This window comes from Phlebotomus papatasi, chromosome 1, assembly GCF_024763615.1.
Source record: "Phlebotomus papatasi isolate M1 chromosome 1, Ppap_2.1, whole genome shotgun sequence".
In the NCBI taxonomy this organism is placed as follows: Eukaryota; Metazoa; Arthropoda; class Insecta; order Diptera; family Psychodidae; genus Phlebotomus; species Phlebotomus papatasi.
In genome coordinates this window covers 76598891-76624965 of record NC_077222.1, presented here as the reverse complement: position 1 = coordinate 76624965, position 26075 = coordinate 76598891, and the positions used below count along the sequence as shown (strand labels likewise).

Here is a 26075-nt window from a genome sequence, read left to right as displayed (position 1 = left end):
CAAGTGCGTTTAATAAACAAAATTTCGCTGATTCCAAATATGTATATATCTCAAAATCGCAAAAATGAAGTTACGATAAATGCTGATTTAACTGACGCAATAACAAAAATATTTTATATAAGAAAAAATGGATTTAATCGTTTATGATTTATTGAAATGATTTGCGAAATAATACTCAATCTATTTTTAAAAAGTAAAATGAATTTAAGTTTTGTCTAATTTCAGCCCGCATACCTTATGGCTCACGTATTATTTACACAATGCAATGGACAACAACTTGCAAAGAGTGGCGTATGGGTGATCAGCAATGAGAAAAGCTCCGCAGCATTAACCATGAGGAGTCAATATATTCTGAGTGCTTTAGTGCTCTGTTCACACAACAAAGCCACATTATTCGAGTACATTGCACCTGATTGTTGTGGTTTTGCTCTCAGGTGCGCACCACTTTATGGAGCTTGTTGCACTTGGATGTTTCTATACTATTTCTTCTATATTTATTCCAAATCACCATACACACCATACAGACCCTCAAACTTTTTTTTCTCAACATCTCGCATGACTCTTCTCCCGAAACCCATGAGATTCCTTTGGGTGAGAATTCTTCTAAGCATTGTTGCGGATGAGAATCATTTTATTCTCAAAGATTTGTGAGATGATTCTGTCTGTCTTTTTTTTATAATTGCTTCAAAACTTCGTCAAGTGAAATGGAAACTACCTCTTTACATGAAATGACTTCAAAAGAAAATTAAATTAGTTTAAGAGACTGAAAAGTCTCACTTCGCACAGCGGATATTAGAAAAACTGAGACTTAAGTCCAGTGAGAAAATCTTAAGAGTCACATGATGTGAAAGAAGAAACCATAAGTGCGTGGTAACTCTCAGTCAATTTACAATTAACCTCTATCTGCACTGAAAGGTATGAGAAATGGGATGCGGGACGCGATAAATGTAAATTTACACTGGAATTGCGAGTTTTGGAATTAGCCTCAAAGTGACGTGCATTGATGCATTTTTAGCCATCAGCAAACACTCAATATAGTCTCCCCCAGTGTGCAAATTTATGTTCAGTAATTATTATTGCTTTTGTAAAACATCAGAACAATAAATTACATTATTTATTGCTGCCACAGAAGAGGGGAGTGAAAATTTCACTTTAATTCACACCGAAAAATTCACCCACCTTCTCTCCCCCTGGTTTTTGACCACATGTGTCCAAGTACAAAAGAAAGAAACACAGCTAAAAACAAGGCTTCGAGGCGTGCAAAGAGACCACGAGAGTATAAAAGAATATCCACTTCGACCTCATTCACCTAGCGAAACAACTGCACAAGTTAATATAGAAATTGATACCTTCCTATAATTTATTGTATTGCTATTAAGTCAATATATGGAACAAAAAATGAATTTTTTTCCCTTTATTCTTTGAGCTTGAAACAGAGGTGTAAGCAAATTAAGTGAAATTTATGAAATTTATAATAAAAATTACCATTTTTGAACAGTGAAAATAAATTGGATGAAAAGTTTAATTTGGTTTTTGTTTATTCTTCTTAAGAGGTATCATTAAATTTTATTTTGCCATTTTGACCATTGAATGAAGCACGATCAGCAACACCCATTCAAAAAAATATCGAAATGTTTTTTTTTGCATGAATTCCAATTAACATAAATGAAGTTTAAATTTGTACATCGGAGATTGAAAAAACATTGACATTTTATGCCTTTCATCACCAAGTATCTTATAAGTAATTTCGAGACTTTTTAATTTGTGTATTCTCTGAACTCTTATAAATTTCCTATAAATTGTTTACTAACTAATTCACAGCGTTGAAAAATATAGTCTATTAAAAAAAATGGGATAAATAAATAAAGGAAATATAGGGCGAAGTGGGGAACCTTTGAATTAGGGCAGCTTTGAAATTGGGGTTTTATTTCTTATTTTTAAATAAAACTGAACTTTATCATGATTTACCATGACTTTATCATATTTTCAAAGATGCTTCAATTCAGAGGTACCCCACTTCCCCCTAATACTAGTCATTTGTAAAGCTGTCTTCAGATTAGAGGTTTAGCCCAGTTACCGAAAGTCTGAAAATCCTAAATAGCGAGAAATTTTATTGTTTTTTGAGAATCCTATAGGTCACTTGCCTTTAATAATCCAATCCTAAGATGAATTTTTCCAAAAAATCTTGATTGATATGAAATTAGAGCAGTTAAGCCATACGGCTAAGTCTTAGGTCTGAAGCCCGTATAACGCTAAAATGAGTTCCTATGCAATCTAAACTACTGACTCGTCTTTGTTGAGAATGAAAAAAATTTCTGTAGATACTTTTTTAATAGTATTTTTTTAGAATTTAATTCGTATACTGCTTTTATGCTAGAGCTCTTTAAACTAGCCCCCGGCGAAGTGTTTTTTTATATGGTGCTGTTTGAAGCCAACTCAAAAGTTGATCAGAAACTCCAACTTACACTTTTCAGAACAAGACCGCATTTAGGCAGATATATAGTATATTTATCCCTCTTTACCAGGCTCAAAGTCTTGTACACAAGGCTCACCTCAATTTTGACATATATCGTGTAACGGTCACGAGTGCAGAAAAATTCCCATACGCATTTGTATGTGAAAGCAAGAAATTGGCTTCAACTTTGAAGGCAACTCGTCGGCAATATTTTGACAGATAGGTGTTCAAAGAATTCAATAACTGTGTGATGACGGCCACTGCCTATTAGGTGTGATTCCTTCATAATCACACCTATCTGTTGGTAATGAACCTCCAGAGTAAAACGGTGGAAAACTCTTTCTCAGGTTGTATGAGCCATTTGCATCATAAGATGAAAATAAGATTTAGGGAAAATTGCCCATGCTTTGAACAGTCCCAAGCAAGCTTTGTAATGACTAATTTTTTCCTATGTTTTTCAATAAATATGACTCATTGTATTCATATTTTAAAAACTAAGGGACAGTGTCCTGTTTTTAAAATATATTGCGGAGTCACATTTATTCCGAAACACGGAAGAAATTAATCATTGTAAAGCTTGAGACCGTACAAAGCATGGGCACTATCCCCTACTTATAATAAAAAAAGAAAGAAAATTTAAAGCAGACTAAGACGCCGAAAAGGTTTGAATAAGACGCCGTTTCCTGTCTCTAGGAAATTTATTCCAGAGAATTACTCTCTCAATGAAGAGGGAGCAATGTAGGTAGAATACTGCTCCACGATCTCGACAAAACCAGACACAAGGACCTAGCGGACGATCTGATACAACATTTGCATATTGTATACTGTATTATAAAATTGTAAATATATTTTTATGAAAAGTTCCTGTTTGAACAACTCTATTTCACTAATTGGAATTCAGTTAGTGTAGTTCTCGTTGTTTTTAATGAAAATGTGCAAGATTTGTTGTATAATTGGAGAATTTATCGTTCTTGCATGTGGTAAAAATGCTAATGCAAAACTTACTGAAGTAACTGTCCTTGATTATCTTTAAGAAATGTGTTCTAAGTCCTTTTAGCATTTTATTGATCTATAAAAATATGAACTCATAAGAATAAATTCTATTTTCTGAACATTTAATTAAAAAGTTCCAATTTATTTAGCATAAAGATTCTCAGCTTAGAAATATCTTTAGGGATTTAGAATTTAGTCTTTGTAATTGATCATCGTGGATGAAAAGAAACATTTCGTAAAATGCAATAACTTTTCAGAACGTCGCATCTTCGTATGATAATCGCAACGAGTGCTTGAAATAATAGTAAAGAAATATTTTTCGTTAGTAAATTAGCTAATTTGGTAAATAAAATATTATTCAAGACAGAACAACTGTTGATTGCAACTTTATATTTTATTATAATTCGTTTAAAAATTTGTGTTTATTTTTAAGTTTGACATTATAAAAACATGTTTAACTTCAGTAAGTTAAAATTAAACAAAACAGTAATCAATAAACTAAATTTTTGTAAATTTCAAATTATAATATTGAACATCATTTTGTGTAATGTCCTTCTGCACATTACGTACAATAGGTAGGATGATGGCAGTTTATAGTCATACATCTAAATATTTTACAATTCAAACAAAAATACATTTTCTTTCTTGAAAAAAAAATGATAGAAATAAGTTAATGGAAATTCAATAAATTTATGGTTTAAACTAGGAGCTTGTGATACCCATAAAGATTTAATATTGAATGCAAATATAAAGTTTCAATAATATTTTACAACAAATCTCCCATTCAAATTGCAAAAATTTCAAAGTCTAACTCATCGCAAATTTTACAAACTTTACAATTGAGGTGAAACATTTGTTGTGTCTCAATGGTGCAATGGGAAGTGCATTGTGGGAGTGGGGCATTCAACCACAGAGTGAAAATTCCAAATTAATTATTTTGCCATATGTTAAAAAAAAAGAAATAATAGGTTTCAATTTTTTACACTAATATTGGAAGAGGTGAAAAAAAAACAGTGGAAAAAATTAGTCAATCGGCAAATTGCCAAACTTGAATAGTAATTAAAGATCAAGTAACACCCTTTCACCTGACACAGAATTGGCAATAATTTTCTGTTGGAACCACAAGAGTTTTTCGCATGTTCTGCGCGCACAAGTGTACTAAGTGACCGACAAAAGCTGGTATGAAATGCTGTATTGTGATATCTTCATGTGAAATGAAATCGAAAGAGCCCAGTGAGTATTACTATATATACCATCATGCAATCCAGTCCATCAACAATCAGTGCATGCTCCGGAATTTGTATATATTTTACACTTGAGCATAAAATCTCTCTAAAATACTTTTGCATGAGATATATTTATATAATTGCTCAGCATATAAAATGATATTAAATATCTCCTTGACTTGGAATTATTCATCACTGAATGATGGGCGAGATTGATGACAGACATCCTCTAAAGGGAATCGAAGATGTAATAATATATAATAAAGTATATCTCTCTGTACTTTTTTTTTGTCTTTTCTTCACTCCACCGTCCACTTTCAAAAACTTTCCAAACTGAAATTTTGATTGAAACTGCGAGAAAAACAAGCAAGACGAACAAAAATCGCGAATTGCTGATTTATGTTCGCCAAGAGCCACAAAAATTATGTTGTTGAATGAAATTAACATGATTCCACAATTTCTTCCTTCGCCTCCATGGCATTGATCTCCATCGTGGTTATTTTTTTAGGGTCACATACCCCATCTATAAAAGGTTCTAGTGATTGACGAATCTTCTGTTTGTATATAATTTTTAGTTTGTTGTTTTGCCTCTTTTTGCCTTCGTTTTCTGCATCGTTGGGAAAAAGTGAGAAATATTGAAGGAGAAACCTGAGCCCTTCCCATTTTGACTATACAGGAACTTATATTACCGTGTGTAGGAAAAAAAAATCAAATAAACATAGAGGCAAAAGATCCACAAACCAACCAAAAACATATATGGTTACCATTTGTAATATTGGTTCCACTCTCATTCCTTCGAAAAAGGTGATGCTTCTGATCCACAAAACTCGCCCACACTCATTTCACCTCATCATGTTGGACTCTAACGAGCATTTTTATTATTTGGTGGGCACATACACTGAATATACAAGCCTCATTATTTACAATCGGAAGTACGTTAACATATATAAGTGAAAATATCTATGGAAGAGGTCATAGTGAGGAAATGAGATGCCTCATGAGGACAGACAGACGGTAAACAAAGAATTTGAGGGAGTGGAGGCAAAAATTCATCACATCAACCAATTCGTGGGGAACCAAGGAATTCAAAATAGAAGACAATTCATTTACCAAATTGGACAAAATTTTTCTCAAGCACGAAATACTGACCCAAGCAGCATTTTCTTATCCAATTGTCTTATAGAATTCTATAAGTACAACACTACACATAGTTAAGTAAAATAGTGGTATTACTAATAGGGGGAAGAGAGGAACCTTTGAATTGGGGCACCTTTAAAATTGTGTCTTTGCTCCTATTTTAATATGAAACTAAACATTATCATAATGCAATTTTATTTCAAAATTTCTACCGTGTTACTCCGGAGTAGGTTGGTTATCAACGCTAAGACGGCGGTGGACGCATAATTACAAATATTACACAAAGTTATATTTGTATTGCGCTTTTAAGTCATTGATGATGAAATATCTATCTATCTATTTAATTGGTTTGTGTATCAAAATTATATCATAGTAATGTTCAGTTTCATTTAAAAGTAGGAGAAACAAGCCCAATTTCAAAAGTGCCCAAATCAAAGATGCCCCACTTCCCACTTCTGTGCAAGAATATTTTTGCGAACATATTTCTGATAATGAAAAGCGTTACGAAAATATTATAAGATCAAGCATTTTCTGAGAAAATACTTGTATATTTTCAAAAAAAGGGTTCTAGTATAATATTTTCAAATAAAACTTTTATAGAACTATAATAAAAATACTTATATTCTATAAATGTAGAACAATTTCTTATTTAGAATGTGCAGCACGTTAAAGACTACACATGATTTTATGTGTAAACATACAGCCTATAAAACCAGATTTTGTGGTTTTCTTTGACACGCGATTATTGGTAAGACGGCGGCAGTCGAAATCAAGTTAAAAATTTGGAAATAAAAATTTACCTAATTATATTAACCACTCACTAGCATTCTCGATGTTTCCTTGTCTTGTACTTACAATTACATTTTTTTTATAATATAATTATAAAATAAAAAATTAATTTTAATATCTTATAAATGCCATAGTGGTTTTTGACCAATTAAAAAATTCAGCAAAAGACTTAAGGAAATGATAAAGCCAAATGAAAATAGCTATATTCATCAACAATGCTTATAAAGTGCACTACAAAAGGTATCACAATATGAGTGAAATTATAAGCGGTCACTGCCGTCTTAGGGGGAAGTGGGGCACCTTTGCAAGTGGGGCACCTTTGAAAGCGGGGCACCTTTGAAATTGGGATTTTTCACCTATTTTTAAATAAAATTGAGCCCTATCGCGATATAATTTAACTGCACAAACAATCTGAGAAGCTAAATTACTTTTTGATATGGCTCAATTCCACTTAAACATACGAGAAAAATCTCAATTTCAAAGGTGCCCCATTTCCCCTACCATCTAGAGACAGACGGTGGAAAAACTCTTACAGGTTAATTACCATTAAATTTTGTCACATTTCGAAATTTTTCAATCCTACTTTTTTATTTCAAAAATAAATTTGGTTTTAAAGTTTTAATGGGTAAAATGGGTAAAATTTAAGCAATACATATGAATTTAAATTAAGTCCCTTAAAATATATTAGTTGTATTGTATTGTCTAATTAATTAAAATTTGAAAGCATCGAAAACATTCATCGAAGATTTCGCCAATCAGAGAAAGCGATTGGACTGAAATATTTTAGGAGCTTAAATATTTAAGTACACATGGATAAAGCATTGTAACAATTTATTTTTTGTTTGATTACATTCCTACGTTAAACTTTGAACACCCTTTTAATTAAGTGAAAATATTTTTAAATTATAAATTAAGAATTAAAGGACAAAATTTCTTGGGAAAATTTGTCTGATAAAAATGGTATCAGGACTTTATTCCCTCCGTATGTGTCTTAGTATTTCAGATAAGTATTTTGTTCAAAATTATCCTACTGTACCCTATTTTCTACGATTCTTTTCACTTTTTTATTCAATAAATAAATAAATAAATAAATAAAATAATTTAAAAATTTAATGAAGATAGTGGAAACTAGAGTAGAAATAAATACGGGGTAGTTGTAAACACTGCATTTTCTTTTTAATTAGATATTAGACTTTAGAGAACAAGAGACTTATATAAATTCGTAGATACTATAAGGATCCTTGTCCACTGAAGAAATTGGTCGACATAAGTCCAAGTAGTGTAGACATAAATATCAGTGATTCGTGCTACCCCATATTTACTACAGCCCTAGTCTCCACTAATGCCGATTTTTTGCTTCTTGAGGTATTTTTTTTAATTACTATTCGATTGAAATATCAAAATGATAGCCCATTAATCAATTAGAGAGGGATAAAAAAATTGTCTTGGTTCATTCCCTCAATGACTCTCTTTTATGTACTTTTAATTGGCTGTGGAAGTTAAGTGTGGGCCATTGGTAATCAATCCGTAATCGTTAATTTAGGCTCTATAAGAGATACGAGGGCAAGAACACTTCACCAAACAAAAAAAGGGGAACCATGTAGAAGAAGAAAATTGCTCAATGGAAGAAATTTTGTTTTTCAAACTAACCTCTGGCTTTTTGGTTCCAGGGACAATTTCCTCAAAGCTGTAGCAGCATATCTCAGGGAAAAATTATAATGTTATTAAATTCCTCACACCATGCACAAGAAGAAGTAAAAAGTTGCTGAGGCACAAAAATACCTCCTATAATTCTTCCACACTCTACCACACAAAATTAGCACTTTCTGTTCTCTCTTAGTTAGTTCTGCACGTAAGTTAATTTGAATTTTTGGGTGGGAAAAAAATTCCCTTCATGGGACGTTAAAGTGTAACCTAAAGCTACCAAAATTAATTGGTTCAAATATAGTTAAAAATCACACGTAACAGTTTTCAATGCACTTGATATGCCTGAGAGAGACGTGATCTCCACTTGGTGAAATTAAACTTCTCACTTGGGATTCCACGACTAAACTGACGCGGTCGAACACTGCTGCTGATCACGATGTTAAATCAACAACTGACGATCGTGGCAAAATTCAGAGAGCTCCAAGCACTGGAGTTTCTCCGCACATAATTCTCCCTACCATCAACACATACTTGCACATGATCACATGCTTTAGGATTCATACTAAACGGCCAAAAGCTCTCTCTCTCGGGCTTTTTCGATCAGCACACCAAATTCTTTTTTACTTTCCTCAGGTGTATTGAGCATCAAGTGGTGCAGGTCCATAGAACGTCTCTTCATGGTAATTTCTCATGTATCGACTTGGTATATAAGTGCGCATACTATTGAAGAATTGAATGGGATTATCTTTTCCTTTTTCTTATTTTGTGGTATAGGAGGGGACATCGACTCTGGGTGAAAAGATCATTACCACGCCGCGATTAGATCGTGTCAATTGAATTGGAACAATTTGTTGAAATAATTGCGGACATTTTTCACCCTAGTCACATTAAAATGTTCAATAGCAGATGAAAGTAATCCTCTTGTGTGGTAAATCCATTGGGGAAATGGTGGAAAAATTTCCGAGGGGAAAAGTATATGTATATATGGATGGAAGGCAAAATTGTTCGACTACGCGAATCACATGACACACTTTACAAAGCGCAACTCACAAGGTAAAAGTCTAAGAAGAGCTTAAACTATTCGGCGGTATGCTTGATTACTATTTAATTATACTAAAGTATTAAATAGTTTTAAAAATAAAATGCTCTAGTCTATACTGATACATTTAACCAGTTTAACGAAATGATATAGTTCATCCCCTAAAATACTAATCTATGCGCAATTATATTTAATAAATAAATAGAATAATAAGATATTAGGAAAGATTCTTAGTAATCTCATCCATTTTTCAATCTTAAATTAAAATAATTTCGAGAGAATCTTTTGAAGGTGAGACTTGCGCAAGTAACGTCTATGATTTTTAGCGCTAAATTTTCATCAGTTTTTGCATACCAAACTTTCAAGCGTCATATCTCAAGAAGAATTTATAACAATCGATCGACCAATGTGAATTGGTTCACGTAAATTGATAATTTTTGGATATCTAATTTGAAGTGATAGTTTCAAAAAATTTTAAACAAATGGAATGACAAATCGTTCGATGCTTTGAAAAATGCTAGCACTCGTGACTTCCCGTCAAATAATATCTGCAGATATCTTTAAGATTTCTGTAGAGAAAATCTACACCTCTACAGAATATCTGCAGATAATTCTGTAGATATTCTTACGAATTTTATTTGGGCTTGGGACAAAATTCGTCAGAATATTTCGGCAGATTTTCTGACGAATTTCTGTAGATATTCTGCCGATTTTCTGTAGATTTTTTCTACATTCCAGACTTTCCAGACAAGATGTGTCAGAAGAGATGGAAAAATTATTCACTGAAGTTTGCAAAATTCAATAGAGTTATTTTTTGTGATATCACGGTGTTTATATAAAATAAAGAATTCTGCGACGCCGTGTTACAAATAGAGAAAAGTGAAGTGAAAACTTTAAGCAGAGTATCGACCTAAATTTCGTGTTTTTGTATCATTCCATGGGCGATTTTAAAAAAATTAGTATTTTTGCTCGCATCTTTTTACTTATTTAAAATGTTTAATCGGTAATGCTTGTTAAGCAGAGCATACCATTTTCTTTATAACTCCTACAGTTTCTACATAAATCAACAATATTTTTGTGAAGTAATGGACACTATGCCGATTTTCTCGGCAGAAATTCTACCGAAAATCTGTAGATTTTCTGCAGAAATTCTGCCGAAAATCTACAGATTTTCTAGCAGAAATTCAGCAGAAAATCTACAGATTTTCTCTGAATACACTGGAATATACCGTTAAAATTCAAAAAACATCAGAGTAAAATCGGCAGGTAGAATAATGATTTGACGGGTTAGATGCTATACTTCAAAAGTAATTTCAGATTATTTACCGTGTACCGAGTTGAACCGATTTGATTTTCGAATAAAAAAAACTGCTCTCTCTTGAAGTTCGAGCAGTAAAATTACTTATCGGACCCGTAATTATAAGTTTTTCCGAAGAAAAATTAAGCTTTTTTGCAACCAAGATTTTGTAAATTCTTACTAGGACTTTGGAACTGTGCCAAATTTCAGCACAGTTTCATGGAACTGCCAAAGTTTTTAGTACGCTGCGCTGTCCATAAATATATAACGTCCATAAATGTAGACTCCACTCTATAGGCATAGCTTTAGATTTTAGATAATATTTCGGCCATACCTTGTTTCTCATAGTTTTTTGCCTCTCCAGAATTCTTTCAAAGTCTTTTTCACATCACATAGTTCGTCGAAGCGACATTTTCTTGTTTTTCGCTCAGTGTAATCTCTAGCGTATGAAAAAACTATAAATTCATGAAAATTTGAGGAACAAAAGAAGTGGCCGAAATTGCAAATTGGACGAAATTTGGTGCATTTACCCTAATATTTCTTTATCAAACATAATTAACTTCATCAATGTAATACGGACTTTAAACCTACAGTTTAGCATTATGACTTCACTTATCTAATTTTTCATCATGCAAGATTTTTAGGAAAATTTTTATTTAGGATTGAAACTGAATGATCGGTTTATATTTAGGATTTCGAGAATGCAAAAATATAATACTGGAAAAAACAAAAACAATTATAAAATAACTTATTAAAAGTTTAACTGTGTTATCACACTTGCACATTAAAATATTAATATGATTCACATTAATTGTCGCTGGTGAGAGTCCAAATGTGTAATTTGTGTGTTTGAATCATTTTATATTCAAAATTTGATCTATTTGTTGATAAAAAGGTAGACTTGGCCCGCAAAATTTGATATAAATTGATTTATAGCATTAATGCGAAAAATTAATGCGATTTTCTCTTTAATTTTTTAATGTGAAAAATATTTATGCTTTAGGTAAATTTAAACTTATTTTTGCAGGCCAAGTCCACTTCTTTATCAATAAATAAAAAAAACCCCAAATATTAAGTGACTCAAAGACACAAATAACATATTTTGACGCTCACAAGCGACAATTAATGTGAATCACATTAAAATTTTAATTTGCAAGTGTGATAACGCCGTAAGGATAGGAAAAATGAATTAGTAGGGCAGGGTAAAATTGTGAAAGGCAGACTTTGCATTATCCAACTTTCAGTGTGTCCGAATTTTATCGCTGTCAGAATTTTAGCCAATTACCCTATAATAGTAATTAGGAATCGGAAAAATAGGAACTTTGAGATTTCCTCAGCGTTTTAGATGGACAAACAGAAAAAGATGACCACGAAGATAAGTCCTACGTTCATTAATTATTCTTTGTAGTTATTTTCTTTTTTCCATATAAAACAGTGAGGGAATCTCAAAATTCCAATCTACGTTCGATTCCGAATTACCCCATTTACCCTAAATTATTCGAAAACTAACTCTCTTTCATAAACAATAATAAAGACCACGACAAAATCTTGCTAAGAATAATTATTATTATATTTTATAATACTAAGTTTAGGGATACTAGAAAGCTAAGTTTAATGTGTCACGTTTCATATCACTAATAGAATTGTTTCCATACAGGAAGTTATAAAATCTAACTATTTATTTACTCTATTCATCCAAATATTGAGATGAAAGTCGAGCAAGAATTGAGAGAATAATTTCTGGTGGTCATACCGCACTATCACTTATTTTTGCGGTGATCTGGCTATTTTTGCCATGAAGCCAACAACAATTCACAACAAAAGAGCTTTTAATTTCTTCTATCGCCCTATCGGTTTCGTATATGAATAGAAGTGAGAAAGCCAAAGAATTCCATTCATCAGTTCGGTTGGAGAAAAGATGTATAAATTATAATGGTGACACTTGGAAGAATTCACCCATATGAATTGTGTAAATACAAGGAAAATTACGGCCAAACAAACATGGTCACATTCCACGAAGAAAGTCCATACTAAGCTCAATATATTATATAGTACCCCTAAACTTGAGAGAGGCTGTTTTTTCTTTTAATAGATTGCCTAAGAAATCTGGTCAAAAGTGACGAATAATCACCATCATAACTGGGTTTGTGGCATCTATCGTCGTCATTAATTTCACTTCCCTACCGCTGAAGAATCCACTCAAGAGGTTCAATAAATTTATCGATTACAGATACAACCATTTATGAGCTTTCTTTATGGTCACGATGATAGCTTATAGGTGAGATTTTCCACTCGTGGATTTTTTTTTTTGGGTACAAAATGAAATAACCAATATTTCTCTCGATTATCATGTGTTGTGCCAATAAAGTGCCTTTTTATTTGTGCTAGAGATTGTGTAGCTAATTTTTATCGTGGTTGTGTAAATTTGGAGAAAACAATGGATAAGCACGATCACATAATTAGATAATGCCGCACTTTTTGCAAACATCTTGGCCTCCGTGGCAAATTATTGCCTCAATGGGGCAAAAAGATGAAGAAGCCACGATCATGATGGTATCCCCCAAATGATGGCGCGAAAATGCAATATGTGCAGCTGAAAATGACTCAGTGAGACGCACCTTGTAAGGTGTCACTCATATAATTTCTTTAATTGACGGTATGAGAACGCGCGACGGTCATTTTTCGCGTCACCGTAAAAAAAACGTTGACATTTTTGATCTCTCCGGCCTCTCCGGTGTTTCTTGAACGCGTTTTTGTAGAGTGCAATATTGTACTGAGAGAGGCAAAAAATGTATTCACCAAGTGAGAAAGTGAACGGTGATATTCAATTTTTATGATGAATATCGCTATGGTAATTAGTAGCTTTTGTACTTACATCTTGGTGATTTTTCGAATTTTTCACATTTGACTCCAGTCTTTTAACGTCTTTCCTCATTAGCTCCTTCTTCAGTTGACGTACCATTCGGTCTTTGGATTTTATTTCTTCCAACTGCATACACCATGAAAAAAAATTGTGAAAAGATCAAATGTTAGTAAAGTGATCTTGGCAGTGAAAATTTCATACAATATATTATGTATTACACCGTGCAATAATAAATTTTAATTAGGATTTTTAAACTATTTTTTTGTTAAAGTTCTTAACTTTGAAGAAAGAATTTAATGACTATAATTATTATTATCCAAAGAATCACTTTCGGTTTTATTCTTTAGAGAATTTAGCATTAAATATAGAATTTTCAAAATATCTTTCGCAAGATTATACTAACATCCCCTTTGTTAAAATCTTAGACTATTTATAAAAGCAACTTTTAAATCATCTGAACCTGAATTCTAACATATCTGTCACACTACTTAGATCAGAAAAGTTTCATTAAATCAAAATTCATATCCCTTTCTTTCTTAAATGTTTTGCATCCAACTCTTTTACACTGCTCTTCTTGTTCTTTTGAACATGAATGTCTGATAGTTTAGAACACGGCAGGGACTAAGGAAAACAGTTGAGACAGAAACCAACACAAACAAAAGTCGATAATGTAGAAGCACTTGAGAACAGTAAAGCGCTAAAACAACATGTTCATTTTTTATTGGAATAGTACGAATAGTACCATGAAGCATAAATCATGTTTTTATTATGTCCAATTTTTAAAATTTTTCCCATACGTACAATCTGATCTTTTATTAGTGGATGATCTAAGGAAAAATTAATTTTAAAATTACAATTAGTGAAATTAAATTTAAAGAGGTGAAAATGGAAGTATTTCAAACGCGTTAAGTTTTAACAACACTCAATGGATAAACCCTTGAAAACTGTAGACAAATAGGCAATTAAATCCAGTTTTCTCTTAGTTTATTGGTTTATTGCAAAATTCCTTTGTTTTCAAGGGTATCAAGCATTTTTTTTTTAATTCAGACATCCTTTCCTCGAACTTACTTTTTTGCCTTCGCTCTTACGCATCCATATGGCTATGTATGTTTTGCAATTAGGGACAGAATTGTACTAAATCAGCCAATATTTAGTACAAGTATTCAGATTTTCAAAGTCTTCTTCGTCTTCTTATATCCGAAAAAATACAAGACCTCTCTTATTGAGTTCCCAACATTTCCTAGTTTTAGAGAATTGTCGCGAACTTTTAATGAAGATTTAAATTAAATCTGTAGAATTCAAGCATTCATTGATAAAACGTTTATATTGGGAAAAAATTTAATTTTTAAACTTTTTTGAGTAAATTTATTTAATTAATGTCATAAAGATATATTTCTGGCTTAGCATCTACCGCCATCTTAATCAATCTCCAAGAGGAAACATTTTCTTTGGTTTACAACTATCCCAAATGCATCATACAAAAAAAATCTATAATCTATGATCTTGAATGCAAAAACAAATTTTAAGCAAAAAAATAAGGATTTATCTGAATAATAATTAGGTTCAAACAAATAAAAATGATATAATAACTTAAATAGAAAAAAATTTGTTGCATAGTCTTATTGAATTACATGAGTTAAGAAGTTCACAGGCAAGTGAGAGATAAAAGAATAAGGGTCTTTGTACTGCTATGATCATTCCAGACACTATTCAAATTAATAGCTAATTTTCCTAACATGCAATTTAAATTCCTGCACGTCTAAAAGATCCCCAGGTTGAAATGGCTATTGAGAGCCAATGAGGATCGCAATGGATATGAATGCAGAAAAAATGGTCTCAAGCGAACTCTGCGGGACCAATTTTACGGTCAACAAAACAGTATCGTTTCCTATGTAGAATCCTCAATATAAAAAATTTCCTCTACTAAATTCCACCATCAACTAGTCATTAGGAATACGCAAAAATGGTAGTCTTTTTGCATCTTTTGCCAATTCATATGTTGTCTTCTTCTTTTTGCCCATCTTCACATTAGGGCGTTTTGTGGTGTAGTGGAAAAAAATATTAAGAATGATCCTGAATTCACTCCATCTTTCGCACTCACTTCATCTCCTCGGCAACTGATGCAGAACATTCTTGGAGCAGTGAATAGCAGCCCTGAGGCTGTAGTTCCCACGCCATCGCAGCCATACATTGGGTATTGGGCAACACTGTTGATTCAGTCGTCTTAGCTGCTCCAGGAGCAAGAACGATAGATACTATTAATTTCCACACGCTTCATTGTGAGACACACCACCATAGGCAGAATTATGGATCTCAATGGGTGTTTATAATCCAAAGTCAAATGTTGATACCATGACAGTGTTGGTCAGTCGCAGATTTGACATGGTGAATGCTGAACAACAAACGGGAAACACTCCAGACACCTTTAAGACGACAATATCGCTCTGCGTCTCGTCATTGTGCAAAATTGCAAACTTTGCAAATTTATGAGTCACTTACTAGAGTGGATGGGTTGTCCGGTACATTGTGCTTTATGGACATGCCACTCATGCAAAAGAGTGGTGATATTGTGATAAAAATCATCCTCTCCCGGTGTCTCTCACCTCGCCATATTAAGCATTTTGCATAATTTGAGAAATGTATGCCAATGGGACCATAAATGACATACAAGAGGGAGTGCTGAGAGGTATTCTTGAGCAAACAACAATGTGGCATATTTGATTCTTTGATACATTGTTCCCTATCCCACGACACTATCATCCATGAGACGCAGACATATGAATGATGATGGAGGGAGTTGGAGCAAAGAAGATCATGCAAAAATGAGCTATCTCTCTGACACTACACCGTTAAAAATTAAGTACAATTGGACTTCTTCTAAATTATTTTCCAAAAAAAGAATTGAAAAAAAAATCAGCGAATGAAATTTCTGATATCTCTAAATATGTTTTTTCTAAAACCTTAACATTGCATATATGGTTAAAGTGGTAGAGGACTTGCTTTATGATGTAAGAGTCCTGGAGGGGAATTCTGTAACGATATTACAATGTCATAGGACACATTTAAAATTTTTTATGTGGTAAATTTGGAAAAAATTTTCGAAAATCAAATTCATATCAGTTACTAAGAGCCTCATAGAGCTCCATGCAACAGCCATTCAATGCTGACTAGGCTTTAATGTTGTCCTGTTCTTTAATTTACCAGGAAAAATATGACATTGTCATATCATTACAGAATTCCCCTACTGGAGTGACATGATACTTTCTTTTCGATAGTATCGACTATCGATTCTGAAAAATTAAAAGATAGCTACATCTTTTGTAGCTAATCTAAATATTAACAACAAATTACATTCTTTTAAAAACAGTACAATAAACGGTCAAATAATGTTTAAAAATCCGTCATTCAATAAATCTACGAGATACAGATTTATCGATACTGTCGATACTGGTACCGAAACTTATATTTTCATCACTGGGGTTCAAATCGCATCCAGCTTCAGTAAATCTTAATCCACAATACCTGGAATTTGTGATTTAAAAACCGAGTTTGCGAAAAGACCAAGTTTCTCTTTCTATATTGCTGCATTGGTTATTCTTATGGTTGTTTTACATTAAAATCACAAAGGCTTAAAAAACTAATTTTAGAATTCCGAAATATTATCCATATTTTAAGTCCTATTACGACTTTAGGATTCTTTAATTGAAGACAATTAGACATAGTGACTTTCAAATTAATTACTTTTTTACTAGTCAAGTAAACAAAATACTTATTGATTTTCCGCATTTTTTTAATATATATGTCCTATTAAAATATTAAAACGAATGTATTTTTCTCAAAAAGACATATTCCAATTTCCAAATACATAAATGCATTCCATAGAAAATTCAGAGAACATTTATCCAAGAAAACAAGAAATTTGTCAAATATTCAAGGTTTTTTTGAAACTTTAAATAAAAAAATTACATTAATACTAACTCACATTAACCTACTATTTAAAAAATCTGCATCTATTTCATCTTACATTGTTATAAATTATGTCACATTTGATTATTTCTTATTGAGCCTTGACTGATAGAATTCTCAAGAAATTAGTCTTCATTTAATCCTTGATAAAAAATTTTGAGATTGACATTAATTTCCAGATACTTTAGTTTGCGTTTCGACTTAGAATGCTATTGCTTACCGACCGGACAAATAATTGAGACGTTCAGAGCAAAATATGAGCCACAAACCTAAAGCTTCACTTTTACGCACGAACGGAATACCAGTGTTCCAAAAATAAAAAAAGTAATTTTTCGGACTATTTAGAGGACAAAATAATATTCTATAGTCAAAAAGGAATGTTTTTGTTATTGGCACACCGATGTTTCACTCGTCCTTAAAAGGATAACCGCTCTCATTTCTTAAAAGAGGAAATTTTCGGGAAAATTTTCAAATAGGATTGTAGGTATATAAAGGGGGTTCCGTTCAAATCCCGAAAGCTAAAATCTCGAAAGCCAAAATCCCGAAAGCCAAAATCCCGAAAGCCAAAATTCCGAACGCCAAAAACCCAAAAGCCAAAAACCCGAATGAGCCAAAATCCCGAAAACCAAAATCTCGAATTCTTAAAAGTGTCACAGCTACTCCCAGGATTGCACTCGCGCTTTCTGGAGGCAAAGGGAAACTTTCTGTGTCTTGAGAAATTATTCTACACATTATCCTCCATATAATTTCATCCCTTTCAGGATTTTGAACATTCGGGATTTTGGCTTTCGTGATTTTGGCGTTCGGGATTTTGGTTTCCAGAATTTTAGCTGCCTCTGAGTGATATAAAGGGCCAATAATTCATCAGATTTTTAAAAATAGCTACATTTGCTTATTATTTCAGAAATTGAAAATGTCCGGAAACTCGGCTAATACTCTGTAGTTTGAAGACCATAAAAGAGGCCTAACTTATAAGAATTTACCTATTAAAATAGCCCACTTTTGCTCTCAGCAACTCTATTCTTAACTCAATCTATTCCATTACAATTTTGGGCATCACAATAAAACTAATTAATTTTCCTACATTTTATACTCTGCATGTTTACATTTCCTCATTTTTCAGTCATCAATTTGTCTCCGGTGTATCAAAAATTTTTTGAGTAATTGTCAATACAACCCATTTCGATTCGTGTACATAGAACGACAGAATGAAAATTGTGGCATGCATAAAGTGGTAATTTGAGGAGTTCTTCATCCACCACGCACCCAAAAGACTATGTAATTGAAACGGAAACTTAATAGTCTTCCCATCAACTCCGGACATGCCACCCATTCACGATGGTGAAGGTGCACTCGCGAAGAGTCAGACGCGATCACTTGCACAGCACAGATTGCCAGGAGGCTCTCTCTCTCTCTGGTCAGCGATCGTCTGCTCACCAAGTAAAAGGCGTAATTTTGATTTATTCTCAACACTGACTCGTGCCCCAGGCATTTATCCCCCACTGGGGATTATTATTTCACTTTGTGGAGGAGCTCACTTTTGCATTCTTTTTCGTGAATGATATCGTTCTTAATTTTTTTCTTTCTTTTGGCATCTTCTGCACTTATCCACCCATCGCATCTCACAATTGCATTCAACCTCTTATTCCCTTCATATTCATCCATCCCGTTCTCATCACACTTATCTGGAGTATGAGAAAATCTTTCGTGTGTGTTGATAATTCTTTGCTTTCTGGTGGATCATTAAGTACAAATGCCCTCCCCGAAAGTGGTACCTCTCCAGAGTATAAGCAATATTCGGTTCATTCATGAAAATTGATCATGCAGGAATTTTTCGTGGGTCATGCCACAGTGGATCATTACTCAATGAAATTGTAGCCTTGTGAGAGTGGGAATAATGCGAAATGACTTACCAAACGATGAATTTCAGTTTTAGCAGATTTCGTTATTTGAGTCAATCGAAGCTCGTAAGAATCCTTAAGTTCTCTCATATCGGCAGATTTCCGTTTCTCGGCCTCAGAAGTGATCTGCAAACCCAAGAAGCAAAATGGCTTATTATATTTAGAATTAAAAATTTTACGTAATTTTTGATAATTGTCTTTAAAACAACTGATAAAGAAAATTATAGTTGTGAAAGCGTTATGAAAAGTTTAAAAAAAATTAAAAATTGGCACAGGAAAGGAAATAGGAAGACAGACACAAAAGAAACAGATTTGAAAAAGCAACTAGCTCTTGAAGAGCACGTATTATTGCCAAATTATTAATCAATTATTATTAATAGCTAATTTTAAGTCACACATTTCCTGAGAAAAAACTAAAGAAATACTGGAAAAAAATGTAAAGTGTTCGAAGCCAGAGTTTGTGCGACGCCTGAAAGCATTCCCCTAATTGTTCAGTGAATATTTAAAACAGAATTTTCAGTAAATAATTCATATTTGGTCAGTAGTAAAAACTAAAAACTGGTGATCTTTAACTCTTTTTGGATCGTAATATAATATATCCTGCGACAAAATTAAATTAAATTAAATTAAATTGCTGTATGCAAATGTTGTGCAGGAAGTTGAAAATTCCAAACAATTTTGTGGTGTATTAAATTATTTTGATTGTTCCCTTAAAGAACAATTAGACTTAGAAACTTAGAAATTAAAGCTAAGTATTTGAATTATCTTCTTTTTTATTTTATCGGAAAATATAAAATACATATTCACATTCCCTGATGGTACGTGTAAAACCTATTTTTTTCCTTGATCGATATTACAAGCATCGACTGATCTATAATACCATCAGCTGATCGATATTACATGCAAATGCACTTCGAAAAGTTTTTCGTGTTTGAAAACACTCCGAAATAAATATATCAAGAATGTGACTGGTCGATCTTGTAGAGGACATCTGCAAGATTGACTATAACAAGTTTTTACTCCAAAAATACGAATATATATATGGTTTTTTGTCTGTTAAAGTTGATCATTTCCTTAACTGATCGATAATACCCCCGTCAACCCTATCTTGGGAACTAATCAAGCAACAAATAAATCTCTCAAATTTGAAATTTTTATTCTTTATAATCATCCATAGAAATCGGATCTTTATCGATTATATTTCAAAAAGATTTTTTTTGGCTAAGATTCTTTACAATCTCTTTCAGAGTATTCTTATTGGGTATCCAGAGATTTAAAGGATGCGAAAAAATTGAACCAATAATCAACAATTTATTTCAGTTATTTTTTCTCAGCTTCTAAGGCTTGATATAGGGTGAAAGGAACACCTATTAACACTTTAAGAACTCGTGTCAGAACCTATTGTCACCCTACTCTGTAGGGTAGAGTCAGCCCTTTTGACCATGTAAGTACTTTTGGTCACCTAAAGTAAAATCACATTGTAAGGCAATTATTAGTTTATTTACAACAGGAAAATGGGTCTTATTTCGTGACCTCTAATCTAATGAATGTGAAAACCATATTTGATTTTTTATCGACTTGATTAATTTTAAGTTATTGAAAGAAATTCTCGACAAGGTAAACAATCACTAAAAAAAACTTGGGATTCTTAAAAAACTTGTTAATGTTAAGAGAAATTGTTTTGCATTATTTCAAATTTTTTAGGAAAGTATTTGATGTTATTCAATGAAAGTCCATTTCTTAATTAACTAAATTTTATTGTGATATCATCATTAATAAGATTTTCTAACAAATTAAGTGAAAATCGGATGTGACTAAAAGAGCTTACTTTTTTGGGCTGTGTAAGTACTTTTGGCCATTCATTTTCCCATACATTTTACACGTGGCGCACCTCGCAGATTTCAGTAAACACAATCGTGGCTTTTGACTGATTTTTACATCAAATAGATAATGTGCAAAAAGTCGTTTAAAATATTCTAATAATCACATAAAATTGATGTTAAATAAGAATAGGACTTGTGCTGTGTATTTGTGAAAGTTTTCGAAAGCTATTTCTTCTGTTATTTTATTAATATTCTTTTGGAAATAAGTGGCCAAAAGTGCTTACATATAATGGCCAAAAGTCCTTACAAAGTGGCTAAAGGCACTGAAACATGCATAGTTGCATAAAATGAATTTCTCACTAAAATATCCAAAAAAAATTTTGGAAATTCTCTTGGATTATTAGGAAGAAACGGCTTTAAGGTATCTTTGTACAAAATTTCATTTTATTTAAATAAAGATTATAAAAATTACAAGCACATTGTTAGGGTTTACCTATGAGAATGGATTGAAAAGCATGAGATCCTGAACCTCAATGACTTCCTTGACAATTGTAGTATGAGATACCTATGAGAATGGATTGAAAAGCATGAGATCCTGAACCTCAATGACTTCCTTGACAATTGTAGTATGAGATACCTGTGAAATATATAAGACTTGAAGATCCGGCGAGAAGAGAACAATTTTTGATGCTTTCTCCTTCCAATATATTTCACACTTCACTCAGATACAACTAATTAACTAAACTAACTCAGATATGATGCGTTCTGACGAACGATGTAGATGATAAATTGAGATAAATTTAGGACGATGATGAAAAACGATGTTGCGCGTGTCGCGATAGCAGGCAGAGAGTGATTTTATGCTTGACAGCATACGATGTGAAGGTAGCTACAAGTCGGAAATTCCCGTTGGTGTCGCTGCCTTCAATGAGGAGGCAGTGGCGCGAACATCCTCCCGGAGAAATTGCACCCTTGGTAGGAGTGCAAGCCTGGTGATAGGACGTCGATAAGTTCCGGTAGCTGTGCGAATGTCCACTACCCTCACAAGTCGGTCAGGGCCTGGGTGGACATGAGTGACTTCTCCTAATGGCCAGCGGATGCTGGGCTCGTTGTCCTTGGATAGCAATGCGAGATCTCCCACACGCACATTTGGCTCAGACTTCTTCCACTTCTTTCGTTCTTGTAGTTGGTGAATATAATCCCTCTTCCATCTGGTCGCAAAATCCTGGTACAAACGTTGGCACAATTGCCATCGAGACAGATGATTCATTGAAAGTGTTTGTAGACTCGGATCGGGTAGAGATGTGAGAGGGCCACCAGTGAGGAAGTGGACTGGAGTCAGAACTGCAGGATCAGATGCATCTGTAGAGATGGGTGTGAGGGGTCGACTGTTTAAGACGGCCTCCACTTGAGTGAGGATTGTTTGTAGTTCCTCATAGCTCAGAGGGCACGATCCCACAACTCTGTGCAAATAGGTCTTGACCGATTTCACTGCAGCTTCAACAAGTCCATTGTGGTGGGGCCCATCAGGTGGTTGAAAATGAAACTGGATTCCTAGACTCACAAGTTTGTTCTGGACAGAGTTTTGATGAACTTGCTGATGGAAAAGCTTGTCCAATTCAGTCTTGCTGCCAGTGAAATTGGTTGCATTGTCCATGAAAAGATGCGATGGTGTGGATCGTCTAGCGACAAATCTGCGGAATGAGGCTACAAAAGCCTCAGTGGACAAGTTACTGACTAATTCAATGTGAATCGCTTTAGTGGAATGGCACACAAAGATAGCCACCCACACTTTGATGATAGCACTTCCACGTCTTGCTGGGCGTAGCTGAAGGGGTCCAGCAAAATCAACTGATGTTGAAGAGAAGGGTCTATCCAGTGTTGTGCGATGCTCAGGAAGTTGTCCCATGAGTTGTCGTTGTAGATGAGGGAATACCCTGAAGCAGTGTATGCAAGCTCTGGTAACTCCCCTTGTGAGATTACGACCTTTAATCGGCCAGAATCTTTGACGCAGATAGGCCAGAAGACTTTCTGATCCACAGTGCATTTGACGTACATGCTCTCGTTGAGCCAAGAGTTTCGTCAATCGACTATATGGCAACAAAATGGGATGTTTTGTGTCGTAGCCGAATTGAGAACGCTCTAGGCGACCTCCAACTCTCACAAGACCTTTGGCATCCAGGAAAGGTTGAAGATTGGCAAAGTTTTTGACATGTTTGTTGTTGAGAGACTCGTTTTTCAGCGACTCAATCAATTCAGGAAAATGAGCTTGCTGATCCAGCCGGATCAAGATCATGAGAGCATTGTCCATCTCTTGAGGAGAGAGTGGACCCTTTGAGCGTCTTGTAGATGGAGTTGTGGCCCGAATGCACTGGGCAACAATTCCTTGAAGTCGAGAAACTCGAGAGCATCGATCGAGAAGTCTCGAAAGTAGTGTGTCTTCTTGATGAGCGCTGAAATTAACTGAAATGGTTTGTTCATTCTCAGAGGGAAGGGGAAGGGAGGCGGACAGAGTATTAGGATAATTGCTCGGATCAAGGGAAAGCCAAGATGGCCCGTGGAACCACAAAGTTGAATTGATGAGTGCTTCCGGTGAACATCCTCGGGAGATGAGATCCGCTGGATTGTCCGAAGTACCCACATGTTTCCACTGTGAAGCATCTGATAGCTTTAAAATACTCTGAACTCGCATCCTGACAAAGAGGTTAGGCTTCTCTCTGGTAGAACAAATCCATGAGAGAGCAACTGTAGAGTCACTCCACAAATGAGCCTTTGAAATGTTGAGATCCCTCTGTACTCGAGCGACCAGCTTAGCACAGAGTTCAGCAGCGCATAATTCCAGTTTTGGAATTGTAAGAGGGTCCATGGGAGCAATGCGTGACTTGGATATGAGAAGGTGGGATGAGATTGATGAATCTTTGCCCCTTGTCACAACATAAACAGCTGCACCATATGCTACTTGGCTGCTGTCTGCAAACCCATGAAGTTCTGTGAGATCTGGATCGTGAATCTCTGACACCCATCTTGGTATCTGAATGTCGTTGATTCGATGAAGACCTTGTACGTACTTCGTCCATCTGTCCTGGATTTGAGGGGGAAGTTCGGTGTCCCATCCAGCTGCTAGTTCCTTTTGCCATGACATTTGTATGAGAATTTTGTCTTCGGTAATGACAGGGCCTATGAGCCCAAGAGGATCATAGAGACGGGCAATTGTTGAAGCTATTGTTCGTCTGGTGGCAATTGAAGAGGCAAAGTCTGGGGGCACTGAGTAGTGAAAGACATCCTTCTGTGGATCCCATTTAATACCCAATACTTCCACTGAATTGTCATCGTCAGGTGAATGGAGAAGTTTAGGATCCTGTGATGACTTGGTGACATTTTCTAGCAATTCCGGATGTGTTGCACACCATTTTGCCAAAGTGAATCCACCATGAGCCATCAATTGACCCAATTGAGATTGTGTTTGAAGTGCAGTGTCTAGAGAAGCGCAGGAAATCAGGCCATCGTCTACGTAGAAATTGCTTGTCACCGCCTGAGATCCTAGAGGAAATTCTTGTTTCTCCATTTCTGCCAGTTGATTGAGTACTTTTGTCGCGAGGTAGGGGCTGGAAGCAACGCCAAAACACACACGATTTATTTTGTACTCCCGGATGGGCTCTGTGTCGGAATTTCTCCACAGAATCCTTTGAAAGTCTGCGTGTGGCTCATGGAGTTTGACTTGAAGATACATCTGAGAGACGTCACACTTCATGGCATAGGGATTAAGCCTAAAACGCATGAGAACAGTGACAAGATCTGGTTGGACCGTGGGCCCAACTTTTAGAACATCATTCAAACTCAAGCCACTAGATGTTTTTGCGCTGGCTTTAAAAACCACGCGTAATTTGGTAGATGATGAGGAAGGCTTCCATACTCCATGATGTGGTAGATAGAAGTGGTTTGAATCATCATCTTTTCTTGGAATTTCTGTCATGTATCCTTTGGTTAGGTAGTTGTCCATCGACTCATTGTAAAGAGCTCTCATGTCTGGGAGTTTCTTGAGCCGATCTTCCAAAGACCTCAGTTGTCGAATGGCTCTCTTCTTAGAATTGCCCAATTCTGTGTGATTTGGACGGAGTGGGAGTTGAACGATAAATCGTCCGGAATCTTCCCTGGAAAATGTGGCTGCAAAGTGTTCTTCAACTTCCACATTCTCGACAGAAGTAGATTTGGCACATTCGACTTCCTCAATTTCCCAAAAGCGCTTCACTGTCTTTTCTAGAGAAGCAAGAGTGACCATATTGCATTGAGAATGTGGCGGTGGAGCAGTGGAGGCATCCTTGAGCGCTCCTGAGAGTATCCATCCAAAGACTGTTTGCCTCAGGACTGGCTGGTCAGACCCCTGACGAATGACTCCGTCAAGAACGACATCATTGTAATGATCCATGCCGATTAGCAAATCGACAGGAGATTCCACGCACCAATTGGGATCGGAAAGAGTGATTTGGGAAGGAATTTGAACTGAGAGGGGATTGACTAGGAAATTAGGCAACTTCCCTGTAACTTGTGGAACAACCAAACAGTTAAATTCATAAGAGTCATCCAGATTGGATGACAAAACGAGCAATTGTGATCTACCTTTGACTTTGGAGTAGCTGTTGTTACATCCGATGATCAAAGTATTGTCCGGAGAACGTCTCAGCTGCAGTCTCTCCCGGAGATTCTCTGTCATCATGCTCTGCTGAGCACCACTGTCCAAGACTGCACGGCACTTGTGAACGACTCTGTGAGAATCCAAAACATTCACCATGCACGTCGACAAGAGAACTTTTGGTGAAGAATTCGCAGATGAGTGATTGATTGAAGAAGGAATCCCTACACTGGTGTGCTGACTGTCTGTCCTTGGGATTTCTGTTTGCTTCGGGATGGTTCCAGAAGGTTGAGAATTATTGCTCCCGGA

At 34.8% G+C, this 26075-nt stretch overlaps 1 protein-coding gene across 3 annotated transcripts in view; it reads right to left on the bottom strand.

The window, feature by feature from the left end:
* The window catches only part of LOC129803193 (GRIP and coiled-coil domain-containing protein 2-like), a 111186-nt gene that overhangs the window by 65514 nt on the left and 19597 nt on the right, over positions 1–26075 (bottom strand). For all 3 annotated transcript variants that reach the window (XM_055849616.1, XM_055849598.1, XM_055849608.1), the window contains exons 4-5: positions 19326–19439; positions 13459–13572 (exon numbers count right to left, since the gene is read on the bottom strand). In XM_055849616.1, coding sequence (XP_055705591.1) covers positions 13459–13572; positions 19326–19439 — 228 coding nt within the window. The remainder of the gene's footprint in view (positions 1–13458; positions 13573–19325; positions 19440–26075) is intronic.